Below are 20,825 nucleotides of genomic sequence, written 5' to 3'. Positions count from 1 at the left end.
GGGCTTGCTGTGCCTGAGGGATGCTAGACCACAACATAATTCATTAGCCTGAAATCTGAATGTTGACAAGGGCTTATCATTAAGTCGCTGATAGGTCTGGACATTTTTATCAGGTCATAATCTTTGCATATTTTTATAGACCTGTATTATAACTTAACAAATTGGAGAGAGTGATATATTTACAAAATGACCCCCATGAAAATTCGCAAGCCAGTCTGGCCACTGATTGTGGAGATTTATTGGCCCAGCTGGCTTTTTTGCACCCTTAAGTACAATGTGTGAAGCCCATTTCTGGAGTCCCCCTACCATGATATTGCTGGAATATTGCTAAAAGCAGCATAAAACTAGACTCAGTCCCTCACTTTATTAAGTCACTTGTTTGTGGCTGGATTGAACATCAGAAAACTGAACTATTTACATTTTTCCGTTTCAATACAATTGTCCAACTGTACACAGTTTGACGTTGGTGTGCATGCACAGCTGAGTGTCTAAATGTGAAGTCACCTTGATATTTTCCGTATTGCTGCTCATTATGTAGAACTATTGTTTTTTGTTTGGCAGCTGGTTATGGTAAGACATTTTTACTTGTCCCAGTGGTGTAGGTTCTGTTTTGTGTTGTCATAGTAACCGTGACTGTCTCCCTTTCCTGTGAAAGTTATTGGGAGTTCTCTCCCTTGTCTTGAAGCCTGACATTAACCAGTGTGATAAGCTGAACACTTGATTTGACTAAAAGTTTGAGTAACCACGGTAACCAAATGTTGTCATGGATGATTTAAATAACCCATGTCATTAATCAGGAATGTGAAAATACCCATGAAAAGTACTAAACCTGTTATTTGCTTTTCTTCAGCATTTTGCTTATAACTGTTGACTGCATCTGAACCATATTCTACCAATTTTCTACCAATAAGGAAACTGAACAGCTGTGTTGCATTTTAGTTAAATATTTCTGTAGCCCCAGTTCATGTTTTGTTGTACATTTTCTCAAGGCAAGGGAGGTAACTGTTGTCCAGTTTCCCCCCTTGCTGACTTAGGCTGGAACTTCAGTGTGGTTATATCCTTTCAATGTACCTTCTATTGACCAATGAGATTCCACATCTCTCATTTGCTTTTGCTTCAAAACGAAATGTCATCTGAGGCACCATAATTGATATTGTGGGTTAAAATCCAGGTTAACTTTTGTTATGTTACTGGGTTAGAAAAAGTTTTAAGCCTATTCACTTTGGGTTTTGAGTCTTTTTAACTCTGGGAGTTATCTCTGTTGTGATGGTCTTAACTCTTGAGTATAAGGGGACAGTGAGTTAAGACCTGGGTTCGATTCCCTACACAGGTACAAAGTGTGAAGTAAATCTGAACTTATTTACCTTGAGTCTGTTTTACTCTCAGAGGTCACTGTCATAAGTCTGTTTTACTCGTACAGTTCTGAAATGATAGACCGATAGAATAGTGAAATAGACTATAAAAATGTGAAGGATGAGCATCTAAAATATTCTTGCAGGTTTTGGGTGTCTTTAGTCTCTTTTACTCTTCAAGGCACAGTGGTAATGGGATGACTGTACAATGGCTTTTAACTCCATTTTAGTTTCATTTTGTGTTCATGATTGTTTCGGGGGTTTTATGCATTTCTGTTATGGCTGGAAAAAAAAATCCATCTTTCATCTTTAAAAAGAGAAAAACGTATAACCCCTTATGACATACCCCCTGTGACATACCCCCTATGACAAGAGCTGGGATGATGGGTATCCTAGTGGTTAAAGCGTTCACTCGTCACACCAAAGTCCTGAGTTCGATCCCAATGTGGGTATAGTATGTGAAGCCCATTTGTGGTGACCCCGGCCATGATTATTGCTATAAGTGACATAAAAGGAAACTCACTCACTCAGTATGACAAGGGCTAGGGTATTAATGCCATGTTCTGTGCATGATGTTTGCATGGGATTGTTAAGGAGGGTGTCCACCTTTCCTTTAGATGAAGTTGGTAGTTTTGATGTTGTTTCAGTTAAAGTGCATGGGATGTACTGTTTGAACATTTCTCCATCAGAAAACTTGGATTTGGGTATTTAAAATGTTTTTACTTAAATATATTGGGTCAGTTTTAAGGCAGTGATGATGCAAATAATATTGTCTGAAAGTATGAAAACAAATGTTCTGAAAAACAATATCTTAACTCATAAGTAAACATTTTTTGTTTTCAACATTTTTTTTATTTTTAGTATTCAAAAGGACAGGTGCAGAAAAATTGAAACATATAATTTTCTTGTTTTGGGGGGATTTTTGTGTGTGTGTTTTTTTTGGTAGTTTTTTTTTATGATTTTTCTAATATTGATTCATCTTTTGACATACTTCATTTGTTAGAATGATTTACTCACTTCAGTGAGTTATGACTGACATATGCATGTTAGTTAAAGATTTCAGTGAATAGGTGATTGTCACTCACATAGGATGATTGTACCACACCTGTGAAGTGCAATAATGAATGTTACTCACCTGTTCCATTTAAATCATGATTGACTCAAACTGGTTTTAGGGTTTTAGTGGAGTGATTGACACACAAGTCCTGTTTCAGTGGAGGAAGAGAGCATGGAGAGCGGGTCCCTTAATCACACCCAGTCAAACTCTGCCAGATCTTCCTTCAGTAGTGAGAACACCAACGAAGACTTCCACAGTCTCAGGAAAAAGAAACAAAAAGACAAGAAAGGCGGGGGCATTTTCAAGGGCCTAATCAGGTGGGTACACATGGGCTGGAGGTATGAGCACACAGGGGCACATCAGGTGGGTACACTAGAGCTGGACATCAAGGGACACTGGGCTTATCAGGTGGGTACACTAGAGCTGGACATCAAGGGACACTGGGCTTATCAGGTGGGTACACTAGAGCTGGACATCAAGGGACACTCTGGGGCTTGTCAGGTGGGTATACTAGAGCTGGAGATCACGGGACACACAGGGGCACATCATTTGAGTACACTATGGCTGGAGATCAGGGGCACATTTGGTGGTACACTAGAGCTGGAGATCAGGAGACACACTGGGGCACATCAAGTGGGTACACCAAGGCTGGCGATCAGGAGGCACAGTGGGGCACATCAGGTGGGTAAACTAGGGCTGGAGATATTGGGCACATTTGGCTGGAGATCAGGAGACACACTGGGGCACATCAAGTGGGTACACTAGGGTGCACCATGACTATTAGATCCATTGATGTAAATCTTACAGCTAAATTGGATAAAACAGGTTTTGCAGCTTTTTCTCTTTTTAAGAAGCCATATTCATTAATTCTATGAGGTGTGAAACAATCGTCATTTGTTCATGTTGATGGGAATATCAAAACATTTCTACCTTAGGCTGAGTAAAGGACGCAAATCAAACGAGGAGAATGTTCGGAGGTCAAGATCAGCAGAACGACCTTCTGACAGTGATGTCCGAGCCCGACAGCTAGAGCAAGAGAGGCTTGTACTGGCACAACAAGAACAGGACAGGTAATACTGCCTCAGTTGAGATTTGAGTGAGTGTATTAGTTTTAAAACGCTCTTAGCAAAATTCCAGCTGTTGGGGGACATCAGAAATATTCTTCACACATTGTACTCATGTGGTGAATCGAACCGGTGTATTCAGTGTGACAAGTGAACACTTTAACCACTAGGCTACAGCACCACCCAATTGAGAATTGAGAGAGTAGGGCTAGCCTACTGGTTAAAGCACTTACTGTAGATGCAGGTTTGTTTCCCTACATTGGTAGAATGTGTCAACCCCATTTCTGGTGTCCCCCAATGGTGATGTTGCTAAAATATTGCTAAAAGCAATGATAAACCATAGTCATTCACTCAAAATAGATTCTTCGACAGTGTCGATCAACACTATCAGTCACTTGGTTTAGACAAAACAACACCAATCACATGCCACTTAATGTATGCTGCCTGAACCAATGTATTGTTGTAGCAATGTAAACAGACTAAAACATACTGGATTTCTTTCAGGATAAGGGAGTTTGAGGCCAAAAGACGTCAACAGATGCTTGAACAACAGAAACAGCAACAGCTGGAACAGCAAAAACAGCAGCAGCTCAAACAACAGCTCAAACAACAGCAACTGCTCGACCAGCAGCAGAAACTGATGCATGAGAACCGACCCATGTTTTATGACCCTCAGTATAATCAGGAGGGGTTTTCCCACCCCGCAGATCGGGGAATGGGCAGAGCAGATCAGCGAGGGGGACAGAGTAGGGCAGAGAAAATACAACAGCTTAGGGTGCATCATCAGCAACAGCATCGGGAACGTCATGGGCAGTACCCTCATGAGGACATGGAAGAGTTCTATGAGAGACAGATTCAAGAAGAGGAGAGAAAGGTTGGTTGTGTTGAAGTGTATGGCATTTGGATGATCATGTAGAGAAGGTTTGAGCTGATAGATCAGAGATGGTGGAGAGGTTGATCATTCAGTGAAGGTTGAGAAGTTGATGGATCAATGGTTGAGGTTGATCATTTAGAGATGGATGAGAAGTTAATGGATCAGTGGTGGAGTCTGATAGATCAAAGATGGTTGAGAGGTTGATCATTCAGAGAAGATGGAGGAGTTGATACATCAGAGGTTGATCATTCAGAGAAGGTGGAGAAGTTGATGGAATGGTGGTTGAGGTTGATAGATCAGATGTTTGAATAGTTGATTGATTACATTTAGGTTCTGTCAGAGGTGGTTGAAAGATTGATGGACTTGATTGTTGAGAGGTTGATCTATCAGAGAAGGTGGAGAGATGGATGACATGGTTAAATGATCATATGGTTGACAGCTTCACTGATCACTTGGTGGAAGGATCACACACCTGACTTTAATGTGTTGGTATTACCAATGCCATATGTGATTTATATATATGATTACACTCATCCCATGTCGTGTCTGATGTTGTAGAGGAAATTGGAAAGAGAGAGGGAGCTAGCTGGGAGACTGAGGCCGCCAAGTCGGACAGAGATGGAGAGGTATGTCCACTGTTCATCATAGTCAGGGAGCATTATATATGCCACCCAAGTATTGATCTTCAGTAGCCCATGCTTGTCATTAGAGGCGACTGAAGGGATCGGGTCAATACATGTCATTGTGTACTAACTGCACAGATTGATGTTTATGCTGTCATTCATTGGGTCAACTAATCCAGACCCAGTCATTTACAAACCAAGTGTGTAGCTAAATAGCTTACATGTGTGGAAAACTCTCTCATTGAATTTGGATTTTCCTGTTTGTACTAACACGAGGGATGTCATCCATTGTTAGATAACATGTGTAACCCTTATAACAATTGTTTATTCGACACGACCTTTCCTGGCCCGATAGCGGGATTATTAATTGTCTGGATTTATTGTATTGTCAATCGGATGCTCATAATGTCAGTCACTGGTCATCTGGTGTAGACCAAACTCTTTAAGGACTGCATCATGTTATGGCTGAAATACTGAAGTGACTTAAAATCTAAACTCACTCACTCACTAAAGACGGCCATAATACAGCTTGAATATAATTGTGCTATAACAAAAGACTGTAATCATCCAGAAAGTCAAGTTCGTGAGCTCAGAGAGTTCACTTAGTCCTTTTTGAGGTAAGTCAGAATGGCCTGGCTGGAAAACATCCACACACTCACCAACCCCATTTGATTACTCATTTGCTCACTCACTCCATCACTCACTCACTCCATAACTCACTGTTACTGTAATCATTATCACTCTCTCCCCAGAGGGTCGCATGTTCGAATGGGATCCCACGACAGTACCTCCAACTTCCATCAGTACCCCAGTGTTAGTGACACCAGCAGCTACTCCGATCAGAGCCAGCACTCACACTTCTCACACAACAACTACCCCCACCAGAGGGACCGTCCGCAGTCCCGGGGGGCTGGGCAGTATCCTGACCCTCCTCATCCTGATCGTCCCTCATCACGTGGACCTCAACAGTATGCAGATGAATGGTACCAAACACAGCCAGACTTTACAAACGTCAACAGGCAGACAGCCTTCACAAGACTCAATCCAAAAAATGGGCCCAATTTTTATGGAGACCCTGCCAGAGCTTATAGAGACCCCAAATTTCCTGCCATGGCAGGTCGGAGGCCAGTACAGACAATAACAGACCCAAGTTCGGCAAAAGTGTGATTGTTGATCAAGGTGTATTCTGGGTTGAAAGTCAATTCATGAATCCATTGAGTTAGATTTGTTCCTAGATCTTTCCTCATAATGGAGTGAAGATTGAAAAGGTACCACTGTGATGAGATGTGTGTCCATTTGGCTGTGTTGGGATTGGATTTTTCTTTACAGGATCTGTCCATCTGGATTGGTGTTGACATATGCAATGTGTCTATCTGGGTGTGTCTTGACAGGATGTGTCTCTCTGGGTGTGTCTTGACAAGATGTGTCCATCCCAGTTTTGACAGAACAGAATGTCTCCCTCTGAATTTGTCTTTACGGGTTGTGTCCATCTTGATTTGTCTTGACAGAAAGTGTGTGCCCATGTGGATTTATCCCAACAGGATATGTCTGTCTGGGTGTGTCTTGACAGTCAGTATGTGTCCGTCTGGATTTGACTTAACACAGAGTATGTGTCCATCTGCACATTGTTTCTCCTTACCTGTGTAAACATACATTTCATATGGATGCACACACATTACCATGAACTCTATAATCAAAAAGGATGTGACTTTGGGTGAACGGGAATCAGTGTTGAATGTTATCATGATCAGTGTGTGATTTGATTAACAATGACAACATTAACCCTTCCTCACAGAATGCACTATATGAGATATTATTTCAGCAAGTATATATTATATATTTGCAATATTCACCGAATATTTCGCATAGTATTCAATTCAATATGGAATTTATTCATTTATTTTTAGTGGTGGGAAGTAATTTTCATGATTTATCTCCCTTTGACAATATTTCTGACTGAAATGAAAGGAACTGACAATTTCAGTTATTGATGGACTGATATTTTGCAGGTTATGTTGATGGCTGTAGCAAAAGAATTGGATGATGATAACTTTTTTCAGTGTGTGCTTAGGTTACACAAATAGAGAATATCCCTTTAAAAAAGTCATGATCGTTATCTTTGTTTTGTTCAGTACAGTAGTGATAAAAGTCAAAAGGATATGCCATTTAATTGAATAAGGTATGAGAAACTTTCGTAAAATGGATTTCAATCATTAAGGACTACAGAATCATTACATGCATCCAAGACAAGAATGACAAGCAGACATTGCTCAGAAAGGTTTCTGTTTCCAAATCAGACACAGATATATTATTTATTGAAAATGCTCAAATCAACAAAAGCCCGGCTCATAAAAAGTACTGGGGATCTAACTCAAAGTGAAGCGCAGACACTTCAATACAGGAAGATTCAAACATTCTTGTTTATTGTTACGTTGAGTTATCCAGTTTGGAAACCATTTTTTTTTTTTACATTTGGTAATCTTGTAGGAAATTCTCTCGAATCATTTATTAGATTTCATCCAACATTTAAACAACACAGTCAGTCAATATTTTCAGAAATGATATTGGCTGCAATTATATACAAATACTGACTGGATAATTGAGAAACTGAACTATCCTGGAGAGGATCATTGAAAGATATTACATAGTAGACAAAGGTTACTAAATTTAATGAAATTGGAGGGGTCACAAAATCCCATGGACATCTGTTAGATAAATATTTACTGTTTCATATTCATTGTATTACAAGGGGAACTGATAGCCCAGTGGTCAGCGGTGCTACATTTGCTCTGCCAAGTTACTTACCTTGTGTCGGTAGTATGGGTTTGAATCTCTCTCTGATTGTGTTTCCGGGTTGTCACCACTGAAGCCAGTGTCCAGTGTCTCCTGCAGTAATATTGCTGGAATGTTGCTAGAAGTGTTAACTCACTCTCTCCAGGAGTATTTTCTATTAGGCTGTGCTGAAGTTCACCAAACTTTGAGTTAGATTACCAATACTGTTTCAAGTGTTGTGAAGAATACAAAAAACCCAACATGTTATTGTTTTGTTTCAATATATATAATTCAACATCACTGCATGTTTTTTCAGTCATTCTTCTTATGATCATGTTTATTCATAAAGTTAATTCTTAATCCATTTATCAGCATAAGTTGACCACTTCCATGATGAGAACCGGGTAATGTGTTTTCGAATGACAATCTATTTGGACCAGCGTTTAACCACATGCTTCTTTACAGTTGCTATAGAAATTGGTCTCCCCAATTATTACACATTTCAGTGTAATGGGGTATGAAACATCATTACTTATAAGGTTAGCCTTATTTTCTATAAAGTAGGTTAGATAGGCTACAAGACCACTATTAGACCATTGTTAGACCATAGTGTTCATGCAGATTTTGACAGGATGATAAACTTGTATCTTCATGATCTAAGGTGTTTCACCTTCAGTGTAAAATCAGTGACCTTGATTTAATGACCTTAGCCTTTATGCAGATTTTGCCCTAATGATTAAAGTTAATCTGAATGACCTTTGGAGTTTCACCTTCAATGACAAATCTGTTACCTTGACCTAATGACCTTCAATGTGACCACAGAAAAATAGGTAGGTCTAAATAGCTATGGTCATCCAGTATTATACAGCATGTACTTTATCAAGTACACCACCATAGCATTATAGTCTTTATCTCCGAGCACAAAATTCCTTTTGCTCAGGTGGGTAATTTCATGGGACAGATATTTTTTGCATTGTGCAATATGGGTCCAAGCTATGGTGGTGAATGGGTGCCTAGTATTTATGATGATAGAATGGAGATAAAATACAATGGATTGGAGAAGATGGAATGAGGATTTAGAACCTCATCAACTGGGTGCATTGAGGATATTGTCATGCTGCTTGCTCTGACGGATGCAAAGAAAAGTGAGAGATTTTTCTTGCTTCTTTCCGTCCATAACTGAACTTTCCATGCAACTTTTTACAGAAACATCGGACTAAGGTGGTTGTGAAACTTATGCAAAAACTGTTGTCATTAATTTATTATGTTATTTCATCTGGGAGTAGCTTTAATATCTTTTTACACCCCTCATAAAGTGTTGTACGTCAGACGCTCTGCTTGTATGCAAATGTGATACCTTGTACATGGGGTACTGATGTTTTTTAAAATCCTTTTTGATTTTCCCATGTACATTTACAAGAACTATTTAACACGTCATCAGGCCACTGTAAAATGTATGCTGTTCCTCATTGAACAAACTGAAAATTCTTGCGACTTTAAATGTTTTGTGGTATGTAAGTATATTTTTATATCTCTGGATGGTAGGGTAGTCTTGTGGTGTTGCACCATAAAGCCAGGCTCAATTCCCAACATGAGTACAATGTGTGAAGAAATTCTGGTGTCCCCTGCTGTGATATTGCTGGTATATTGCCAAGAGCAGCATAAAACTGAACTCACTCGCTCACACTATTTTGCTCATCACTATTTTTATGTATTCCTGAAAAAAAGGTTTTGGAAAACAAAAAAAAATTTGTTTTTGTTTATTTTGCCAAAAAATGAGGAACAACGTATATTTTATGTGGCCTTTCAAGTATTTCTGACAATGAAGTAGAAATACTTGTATGTGTTGCAGGTTGCTCAGCTGTTGAAATGTTTTTGCTCATTATATGTTGTTGACTTCAAAAATATCAGTTTTCACTTGTCATAGGACTGAGTTTTTGAGTACCTCATTAAGAAATGAATTCAATTGTAAAAAAGTACATGTTTTAACATAGCAATGAAATTGGTCATATTTTGCCTTGAAATTGGTTGGAAATGAGAATATTGAGATGATCATATATATATTAATTATCTATTCATCAAGTAGATGATATTTTATCTAGTAATAATCAGTATTCTTATGTCATTTGTAACATAATACTTTCTGTTAATATTCAGGAACTAACACTTTCCTTGAACATGTGATTACAAATGGAAGGAGAATTTATCACCTGTCAAATTTTTGTTGTACATTTCACAATGTAACATATGTCAATGCAGTTGAAGCTGTCAATACAGTGGAAACCGGCACTCATTTTGACTGATGAAATAATACTCTTTAGACAATGTGCCGCATGGTAGAGCTGATGAAAAAGCCACGGACAAGACTGAGATTTTATGCCAGTGTTGACAACTTACCAGATTGGACCGATGCCATTTTTTTCAGCTTCCACTGTACATTGATACTGAGTGCTGGACGCAATGCATGTTCCATTTCCAGATCATTTTTGTGACAGATCTTGAAGCTCATCATAATATTCTTCAAGTTAATTGTTACAATTTGCAAAAAATAGTTGACAAGTAAGTACCAATGAGAAAGTGTTGATTTCAAAATGTCTGTGTAAATTGAGCATTCAAAAACCATTTCATCTGTTATGGAATTTCATGTCTATGTTGAATCTTGGAGAGTTCATGTTTTCAGAGAAATGTTAGCGTCACTGTCACTGTTGCTGCCATCTTTGCTGGAACTGCTGGACTTGGTGCCGTTGTATAAAAGAACCATAGCACTAAGGCTACCTTTAAGTCGATGCTAAGGTTTGGGAGATACACTCACCTTAGCACAAAGATCGCTTTGTACAATGGCACTCTGAAGCTTTAAGACAGTGGGTCTCAGTGTTGAAGGTATGTCATGTAGCTTGACTGTACACAGAAACTGTACTTTGATTGTACAGAGTACAGCTTCAGGGTGTCTTTTTTTTTCGTGTGTTTAGATGACTGTACTAAACACTGTACCCTGTATCCTACAGGGAGACACTGTACCTCTCTTATTCCATCTGTGTAGCTTAACTGTACACAGAAACTGTACACTGTTTTGAGTTCCACAGCATCAGCCTCATGCTTTGTAACTTGACTGTACCCTGTATTTACAGGGTGACACAGCACTGGTCTTAGTCTGTATCTGTAGCTTGACTGTACAGAAACTATACTCTTATTGTACAGAGTTATGTGGTATCGATCCCTTACTCTGTGCATGTTTGTAACCTCACTGTACCCAAAACTGTACCCTGTAATTACAGGGTAACTGCCCCAGCCTTTCAGTCAGTCCATGTTTGTGGCTTGACTGTTACTCTAGACCTGTACTGTATATCTGTATGCATGTATGTAGCTTGACTGTACTCATAACTGTGCTGTACTCCCTGTAAGTAGTGTACATACAAATAGTTGTAGGCTGTACCTATATTCACACAGGAAAATGTCATATTTTTATTTTTGTACAGCATAAACATTTTACAAAAGGATGAAAATAAATTATATGCAGAAGACTGAATGTATTATTATTTCTTGATGTCTATATTTGACCAACTTAACCCTGGTCTGGTGTGTGAGAAAACATGTATCATATGTAAATCTAAATGTTATGGGAAAACTCACAATAGGATGTAACTGTGGCAGGGTTGTTGTGAAAAAAACAACATGTTACTTGACACCTAAAAAGTAATGAGGTTTGACTTCATAACGTGTAACGCATATTAGTCAACACAAGTATGATGTCCCCTTATCTGACTTATGCATCGGAGTGTATACAGACAACAAACAAACCATTTATCAAAAGCAGGTGTTTATGTCTGACATGTGAAAACGATACATAAAACGTGACAGTCAAAAAAAGAGTTCACTAACAACAGAATTTAACAAGCATGTGGCTTCTTTTGGCCTGAAGAGTTTAAAAATAAGTAAACAGCTGGAAACTAGAGTGAAGCCAGTTTGATCTGCAGTCATGCTGTCATGTGTAGAAGTCTGAAAAAAAAAATTAATGCACAGGAATTATTTGTTCATGTTATATATGAGTGAGTGAGCACTGTTTTACACCGCTTTTAGCAATATTATGATGGGGGACACCAGAAATGGGCTTTACACATTGTACCCATATGGGGAATCAAACATGGGTCTTCGGTGTGACGAATGAACGCCTTAACCACTAGGCTACTCCACCACCTATGTGACGAGCTGATGCTTTAATCATCAGGCGACCCCTAACAAACTAAAATACAATGTAATTTTGTTACCATGGTTACATGGCTTGAAAATAAACACCTCAATTAATAGTTGCCAAAACATGAATAAGAATCAAACGCCCAATATTTTTCAGACATCGCCACTAAAAAATATTTTGATCGTGAATGCTTGAGGCAAACTTTGATAAAATTGTTTGCTAAGGCTTTACTACAAAAAAACTCCCCCCTTCAAAAAATATTTCTGACCTGTTACTTCTTTATAATTGAACCATCAAGAAAAGCATCAAAGGGGAAATATCAAACTTTCACAAATGACTGTCTGATTGAGCTGGATTTTACGCCACTTGTAGCCATATTCCTACTATATGATGTCGAGAACACCATATATGGGCTTCACACATTGTACCCATGTGAGGAATCAAACCCGTGTATTGTGTGTGACAAGCAAACACTTTAATCACTTGGTCCCCACCACCCCTTATGCAAACGAATCTAATTGAACAAAGGGTAATGTCAACCCGTGTGGGAATTCTAAATTCATCTCCTGCAATCCATGTTGGCAACACAAGGCAGCCAAATGGTCAGCCATGTCTGCTGATTGTCTGTCATTCTACCCAGGCAGTGCAGACAGCTGCACATAACTTCTATCACTTGATCATCTGGTGAAGAATTTCGTATTGACACCGCGTTGTGATTTATCTGAATTTTACAACCAAAAACCTTGTTATCCTGATTCGTATATTTTTATGAAGAATATTTTTCTAGTCCAAATTTACAAAATACATGTAATAAAACTTCTGAAAACACTGGCATTAAAACCATTTAAACAGAGCTTGTAAGTGTCTAAATCTGATTGGTAAAGATATAGTGGAAAAGGATTTAATACCAGTAAACAAGTATATTAGCCCAATAACAAACTACTTCACTATTTACTTCGACTGAAGTGTAAATTACTTACATTTTAGGACATTCCATATTTCCCCTTGAGCTCTTCAACTTTAGCGACATACTGCACTCGGGCCTCATCTTGAGACATCCCTGAAAGAATAAACATTACAATTTCATTAACAATAACAATAATATGCTGCTTGTCAAATACATAATGTAGAGATTATAAAATGTTGAGAACCAGGCTGAGATTCAAACCATGGACCTACTGATCCAACTTGTCCACACGACCGAAGAAGTTAACCCTATCCACAAGTTGACAAGATAAGGATGTCACCTGTGTTGACAAGATAAGGATGTCACCTGTGTTGACAAGATAAGGATGTCACCTGTGTTGACAAGATAAGGATGTCACCTGTGTTGACAAGATAAGGATGTCACCTGTGTTGACAAGATAAGGATGTCACCTGTGGGATAACTCCACACCCTGCTACAATATCATCATGTGAGCTGCTTAGCAGTTGAACACTGGTTCACTTCTCGGTAATCAAATGAAGCATTACACAAGCTACCAGCCCTTGCACCCTATGTTCATTGTTCAGACTCCAAAATCTCCTTGGCCAGCCGTAATTTTTCACACACTCTAGTGTTATTTACTTCTGGAGTGTGACTACTTATACCTCACTTTCGGTTCACTGCCAGTGTGTTCAATGATGCTGTTCAATATTTATCAATATCTCAAAAAATGAATAGGCTCCAATTCAGCTTCCATCCAGTAATATTCAACAGTTTTAGAGTTATGTTCCATTAAGAAATGCTACCTTTGAAAACTTGAAAACAGAGTAACATTTATGCCATTTAAATCCCAAATCAGAATCAAAAGACTCCAGTTCACGAACAGACTGGTTCATATAGCAACTTTCATCCAGAAATATTCAACAGTTCTGGAGTAATGCCCTAGAAATGAGCCCTTACCTTCAACTTGAAAACACACAAAAACACAGAACACATTGACTGCTTATCACAAGTATACTCATGTTATCAAATGTAACAAAATTTGCTAAAATTTATCTCGTCGCAACATTTTAATACAAGGGTCACATGTTGGCAAACTGACACAAGAAGCAATCATCTCCTGGCAGTAAAAAAGAATGTTTTGTAGACAATTGCATCTTGACACTATTTTGCCAACATGTGAAATTTGTTTTAAAATACATGTACCTCTGATGTAGTGACAACATTCTGTTACAATTGATTACAGAAGTTTACTTGTGATAAACAGTCAAACATGTTAAATCCCAAATCAACATCTAAAGGCATGAGTTGACATCCCCCTGATCAGTTTAGCAGCAATTTTACATATTTACTAATTTATGACGTCTGCTCCACTGATGGTAAACCTTCCTGCTGGATCTGCCCGAACTAACCTTTCTTGCCATCCCAGGCAGTCCACTTGGCCTTCCCTTTCAAGTCAAGCATTCCAGGTTTTGCTGAAATGATTAAAATTTGGATTTAAGGCACATGATTGACCTTGAACTTAATTATGTTGACATGAAAACTTACAAAATCGTTTACCTCACTAACTCCACAGATGCATCAAAATTTACAAATCAAAATAATTTTTAAATTTCACCTGTTCAACCCCTAAATGACAAATTACACACAGATGAGGAACTTTCATCTTAGCTACCATTATTAGAAAAAAGCCTTGTCTTGCTGGCTTACATGATTGCTGATAAAAAGGTTGGTCAAGCCCTCAATACTATCTTAAAGCTTAGCAACCTATCAGGCTTACATGGAAAAAATGCCTTTCTATGCTCCTAATGTAGCATGATAAATAAAGCTTACAGGATGTAAGCTTTAGTTGAGAATTACTTTAAGAATTATTTTATAAAGGCACAGTTTAAGGCTACCTTTAGCAATATTCCAGCAATATTGTGGCTCAAGACATCAGAAAAGGGCTTCACACATTGTACCCACGTGGGGAATTGAACTCAGGTCTTCGAGTGTAGAACAAACACTAGACCACCCTCGACTAATGCTTAGTCTCTGAATAGACATAATTTTGATAGCAAGAAACAAACCTATTATCAAAATCAAGACTTGCTATATTTAAGGCTTTTGCACTGCAGAGAGGGCTAGGCAGTAGGAAAAATAATGTGCTTCAGGGACTGTTAGACAGACTATAGGCAGTTTAGTCCCTAATCGCCTACATCTCTATTCGCCTTCTCCAATCGCCAACAAAACCTTCTTCTCCAATCGCCAACAAAAACAAAGCGACTAATTAGGATGAGAAGATGCTCCCCTACTCCTATAATACAAGACACTATTATGGATGACAACTTCTTTAAATCTTGTAACACGACGTTTCAAGGCTAATTCTTGCCCCTTCGTCAGGTGGATGATAGGTATTGGCACTCCTATAATGAAACCGCCTTACCAGTGCTCTAGTGATCTTGATTGACTCTTGTCATAAAATATTTAGTGGAATAGGAAGAAAAGTATATCCAATATCAATTCCATTATTTATTTAAATAAGCATTGCCGAATGAACATTCTTCTTGCAGTAGTGATTATTTTTATAAATTGCCGAACATGTTGATATAAGCAAATCTTTTTCCCATAACGATATTAAATATATTGTAATGTCAATAAAGTTATTTTATACTTCTGTGTACCTCTTTGTCTTCTTTCAGATAGAAGAGTCCATTTTCATATCATAGGGATGAAGCTTGTTTATCATTGCGTAATTTGTGGTCTACAGACCATGAGGTGTTGTTTGAGAATGCAGGCGAAATAGAGAACAACCCCTATAGGCTATCCCACCGCCCCCTAAAGCAATTGGAGTGAGTGAGTGAGTTTAGTTTAGTTTTACGTCGCACTTAGCAATATTCCAGCTATATGGCGACGGTCTGTAAATAATCGAGTCTGGACCAAACAATCCAGTGATCAACAACATGAGCATCGATCTGCGCAATGGGGAACCGATGACATGTGTCAACCAAGTCAGCTAGTCTGACCTCCCGATCCCGTTAGTCGCCTCTTACGACAAGCATAGTCGCCTTTTATGGCAAGCATGGGTTGCTGAAGGCCTATTCTACCCCAGGACCTTCACGGATAACAAGGTTTTAAAAACTAGGTGCATGCAGAATCAATCAGCAGGGTTAGAAATACGGGTTAGAAATACAACTTTTTCAAAAGGCCCCATAGGCCACCAGAAAGATAATTACATGAGCCTTTGTGAAAATATATGTGCCAATACCTACCAATGATCCAATCAAACTTAAAACATCATTTAAATCTGCAAGAGCAGTTTAGCACCACTTGTCCTGGATCCTGAAACTAATCCCCAAACTGTATTAATAATATTATCATTTAAAACAGTATTTCCGAGTTATATGCACTAGGACTGCTTATTGATACAGATCATGCAGATTGATTATTCAGACTGACTATTCCCAACTAAATATCAATAGACTATCGATAAATATTATCCGTGCAACAAGTGAACACTTTAATCACTAGACTACCCCACCACCCAAACTCAATATCTATTCTTGATTTCCAACAAGACGAGCAAGCGTGTGAACCAAAAAACGAACCCATTGACTCTTTAAGGAGTCTATACCTGTTAGAAACAGATAACAGTGCTGTGTTCCAGCATGATTCATTGCTGACAATTCCTTAATCACAGCATCTATGGCATTTCAATTGACAAGCCCACATCGGAAAACTACCAAAGGGACTTTGGACCCAATCTACAAGTTGCAGCAACTTTGTGTATCTTGTTGCTAAGTACAAAATCCATTGGAAGAAAAGTCGTTCAGCTTGTCCAGTATAGCTACATGACTGTATAAACGTAGGCCAGTGGTTATCTACTGGTGTACCATCGAGAGATACAGGCCTGCAAGTTTTGATCGCTAAGTTCTCGAGGCCTGTGATGAGTTCTTCAGGGCTTGTATCAAAACCTAACTTGGCCATTAAATGTGCTGATTATGTCATAGTGGCATATTACACTAACACTAGACTCTTAGTTTGTTTGTTTGTTATTCAACACTAGGAAAATGTGGCTACACCAAACATGTGAGGGTCTTATGATCACAGAGTTAATTTAATCGTCATGCACTGCATGTGAACTAGCCTACATCCTCTCTCCCTTTCACAAACCAAATGGGTTTCCTCACTTCCATGCACTACTACTCGTAAATGCATTCTCTGCATAAGTCCAGCTTATCCTTGTTTGCCAGTACTCATGTCTCAGAATAAGCAATGATACATCTAATAAACTGTCACCCATGACAATGGCAGCTAAAACTGGTCGAAATGGTCACATAAAGGTGGCGGATTTCATATAAGTAGTGGGCAGTGGTGTAGCCTACTGGTTAAAGCATTTGCTCATCATGCCGAAGGTCCAGGTTCTAATCCCCACATGGGTGCAATGTGTGAAGCCCATTTCTAGTGTCCCTGCTATGATATGACTGGAATATTGCTAAAGCCACATAAAACTCCACTCACTCACTCATGTAAGCAGTGAGTTGAGTTTTACGCCGCACTCAGCAATATTACAGCGATATGGCGGCGGTCTGTAAATAATCGAGTCTGGACCAGACAATCCAGTGATCAACAACATGCATATCGATTTGTGCAATTGGGTATTGATGATGTGTCAACCAAGTCAGTGGGACTGACCACCTGATCACGTTAGTCGCCCCTTACGACAAGCATAGTCGCCATTTATGGCAGGCATGGGTTGCTGCAGGCCTATTCTAACCCGGACCTTCACAGGCCATGTAATTTTTTTGTAAGTAGTGGATCTTATGTTGTCAGTGTGTAAGTTTCAGTTTTTGTTATTATTAATTCTTCTGTAACATTTGTAATTGCTTTTGTTCAATTCACCTCAAAGGTATAATGTTTCACGTCTGACATGTTATATGGAGAGCCGGTTAAAATTAAATGTCATGTTTAAGAAATGAACATCAAATCTCTTGAAAATCTGAAAATCAAAGAACTGATCCAAAATGCTGAAATAATTCACATATTATCATGTCCTAGGAAAACAATTAATTGCAGTTTGACAAATCTAGTCAACCATTTATGCTTCAAACTGGACCCTGTCTTTACTATAAGTACAGCCTTGACTAACCAATGTAAAAGACAATTCCGCTTTTGTAGAAGCTAGGGTCAGTGTGTTTGATCACTAGCATTGAGTAGTGTCCCTTTGCCACCTTACTCTTACAGTATGGGTTCAAATCCAGGATGGTTCAATCCAAAATAGTACTTGAATCTGTACAATCTAATCCCATTTTTCGCATTTCTGCTCCTAAAGGTAGGATGCACTTTCCAGAACTGTTGTCTCCTGATTGTTGTATGATTATGATGTGTTATGTTATGTCTGTGCCAAACTTCAGTTTTCCTGCCACATGTGAACATAAATTTCAACAAGCCGCTCCTTTAAAATGCAGAATGTCACATCAACACTTTAGAATTTTGATATGACCCCCCATGTCCAGGGATTGCTACACCAACAGGACAACCTGACATAGATGTTACACATACAGAGATAGGGCCACCTTGTTACTATAAACAGCCCCTGTCAAGTATAGTCCATGTTAATGGCAGGTGGGCAAGTGATTTATCTGCTCTGTTGAGGCAGTTGTTACCATGGTTGCCTGATTAATAGAGGGTTTCACCAGACACAAGACTGCGTACAATACAAATACAAACAAAAAATGAAAACATTATCAAACATAAATTATATTGAATGCAAACAAGTATGGATGTTTGACTGACGGAAACATATTAAACTCATGAATAAAAGGAGTAGATAGGAATCTGATATTACAGATTTGTAATTTATCTATAGCTTTGTAGAGCTTACTATCTTAAAATCCAACCCTGTTCTTAATTATTATGTTGTAATGAAAGTGTATTACAAAGGGCACAAGAGCTCCACAATGAATAAATCCTGGCAAATCTCTGTAACTAGTAATTACATTTTAAATGCAATTAATTTTTTAATATAAAGAGGTTCTTGCTGTTGTACAAAATGTACAAAAATAAAAATTGTGTTATTCTGGTATGTAGAATGGAACATATATGCAAGAAAGGCAAGAAAATAATCAATTTATATTTCAGTTAGGCAATAAAATAGTCACTGGTCATTCTTCGGACAAAGCTACACTGTCCCCATGATCAAAGCTTAAAATTTATTTTGTCATCATTTCCCTGAATATTTGAAATAATTCATCAACTTCTGACTAGTAATGTTCCAGGAATATCACAGCAAAAGATGCCAAAAATAGACCTCACACTTTGTACCCATTTAGGATGTTTCGGGAATCAAAACTGGGTCATCAGTGCTAGCAAGTGAGTTTATTTTTATGCCGCACTCAGCAAAATTCCAGCTATATGGTGGCAGTCTGTAAATAAACAAGCCTGGGCCAGGCAATCCAATGATTAACAACATAAGCATCAGTCTGCTCCATTAGGAACTAATGACATGTCAACCAAGTCTCTGACCTTACCACCTGATCCTGTTAGTCGCCTCTTACGACAAGCATAGTTGCCTTTTATGGAAGCATGGGGCATGGGTTGCTGAAGGCTGAAGTAAACACTTTATTCACCAGACTGAAACAACTTAATACTGAACCTTGGTTGTTGTTGCTGTTGTTAAGTTCGCTACACAGTGTTAAAATTGGTCAATAGACACAATGAACTTTGAACTTCCTGTTTTGCAATGACATGCACCAACTGAGCGAGCCAGAGCTCAATCCCATCTCTGACGACAAGCATGAATGCCGAAGACAAATTCTAAACACAATCTTCACAGGTCTCAGCAAAATAATGATTGGAGCAGGAAGAAATTAATTTTCAAAAATGCATTATTTTGTATTGCAACAGAAAACATGTCACATTTCATATATTGCCTCATGGTGGTAACTCAAATCCATCTATTATGTGTGCAAGCATGTTTTTTGATGTCACTTTTAGCAATATTCCAGCACTATCTGGCAGGGAGAAACCAGAAATGGGCTTCACGCATCATACCTATGTGGGGAACTTAACTCATGTCTCAGGTATAATGAGTGAACGCTTCAACCACAATTAACTCCACCAGCCATCAGGGCTGAATTGACTGACAATCAAATGTAATGTTCATAGGAAAATTTATTCATGATCATTGAAATAAAAATTGTGTTCTTGATAATATCCTTTGTGTTCTTGATAATATCCTACATTAAAACATTAATCTGCAAAGTTATGTCTTTATTCATGGGCAGCATCTTAAGTTGTGCTCAGGTGTTTAAATATTCCATTCCTGGAAACACCAACACTCACCAATAATATATTCATTTCTTTCATTCAGATGTTTTTAGCACTTTAGCTAACAGTCATGTCTCAATATTTACCAATGACTGATCAATATTTATTTCATGATTAGATCACCATGACTGATATTGAAGGGTAGCTGTGGCACAGATGTATGACTACAAGGGCAGTCCATGTTAACATCTTGAAGTGGCAATAATGACTCTCAACATTAACTCAAACAAATCAATTATTAAAGTGAACTTGTATGAAATGTAAGCCTACGTGTATTGCAGTCGCCAACTGTTGCTTGCTTGTATAGAGCATAGATCTCCAACATTTCATCGTCTGAGGGTTTGGATTTCAAGTTCTTGACTTCTTCAGCTGCCTTGTTGAATTCCTGTTGAAAATTAAGTTTTATAATACAATTGGGTAAAAATATTTCATATCATTTCAGGTACAAATAGTGTTAAAAACATTTCAACACACTCGCATATATTATTGGGTCGAAACAGTCAATTATGTTCAATGACGTAGTCAGAGGCTATTTTAGTGATTGAGCAATTAGCAATATTCAGTGAGTGAGTGAGGTTAGTTTTACACCACACACAGCAATATTCCAGGCATATGGCAGCAGTTTCTAAATAATACGCTCTGGATATCACAATCTAGT

At 38.4% G+C, this 20,825-nt stretch overlaps 2 protein-coding genes across 9 annotated transcripts in view; one reads left to right on the top strand and one right to left on the bottom strand.

Moving 5' to 3' along the window:
* Positions 1-11,261, top strand: part of LOC137255259 (partitioning defective 3 homolog) — a 94,997-nt gene extending 83,736 nt beyond the window's left edge. For all 7 annotated transcript variants that reach the window (XM_067792703.1, XM_067792707.1, XM_067792704.1 and 4 more), the window contains 5 exons: positions 2,567-2,726; positions 3,345-3,479; positions 3,978-4,347; positions 4,906-4,973; positions 5,723-11,261. In XM_067792703.1, the coding sequence (XP_067648804.1) occupies positions 2,567-2,726; positions 3,345-3,479; positions 3,978-4,347; positions 4,906-4,973; positions 5,723-6,137 (1,148 nt within the window). In that variant the 3' untranslated portion in view covers positions 6,138-11,261. The remainder of the gene's footprint in view (positions 1-2,566; positions 2,727-3,344; positions 3,480-3,977; positions 4,348-4,905; positions 4,974-5,722) is intronic.
* A 281-nt stretch (positions 11,262-11,542) lies between these two features.
* LOC137255269 (acyl-CoA-binding protein-like) overlaps positions 11,543-20,825 on the bottom strand; it is a 33,587-nt gene continuing 24,304 nt past the window's right edge. For both annotated transcript variants that reach the window (XM_067792719.1, XM_067792718.1), the window contains exons 2-5: positions 20,438-20,552; positions 14,272-14,334; positions 12,915-12,994; positions 11,543-11,738 (exon numbers count right to left, since the gene is read on the bottom strand). In XM_067792719.1, coding sequence (XP_067648820.1) covers positions 12,918-12,994; positions 14,272-14,334; positions 20,438-20,552 — 255 coding nt within the window. In that variant the 3' untranslated portion in view covers positions 11,543-11,738; positions 12,915-12,917. The remainder of the gene's footprint in view (positions 11,739-12,914; positions 12,995-14,271; positions 14,335-20,437; positions 20,553-20,825) is intronic.

Source organism: Haliotis asinina, chromosome 11 (genome assembly GCF_037392515.1).
Source record: "Haliotis asinina isolate JCU_RB_2024 chromosome 11, JCU_Hal_asi_v2, whole genome shotgun sequence".
In the NCBI taxonomy this organism is placed as follows: Eukaryota; Metazoa; Mollusca; class Gastropoda; order Lepetellida; family Haliotidae; genus Haliotis; species Haliotis asinina.
The sequence above is the reverse complement of the archived record's forward strand: the minus strand, read 5'-3'. Positions and strand labels throughout refer to the sequence as shown.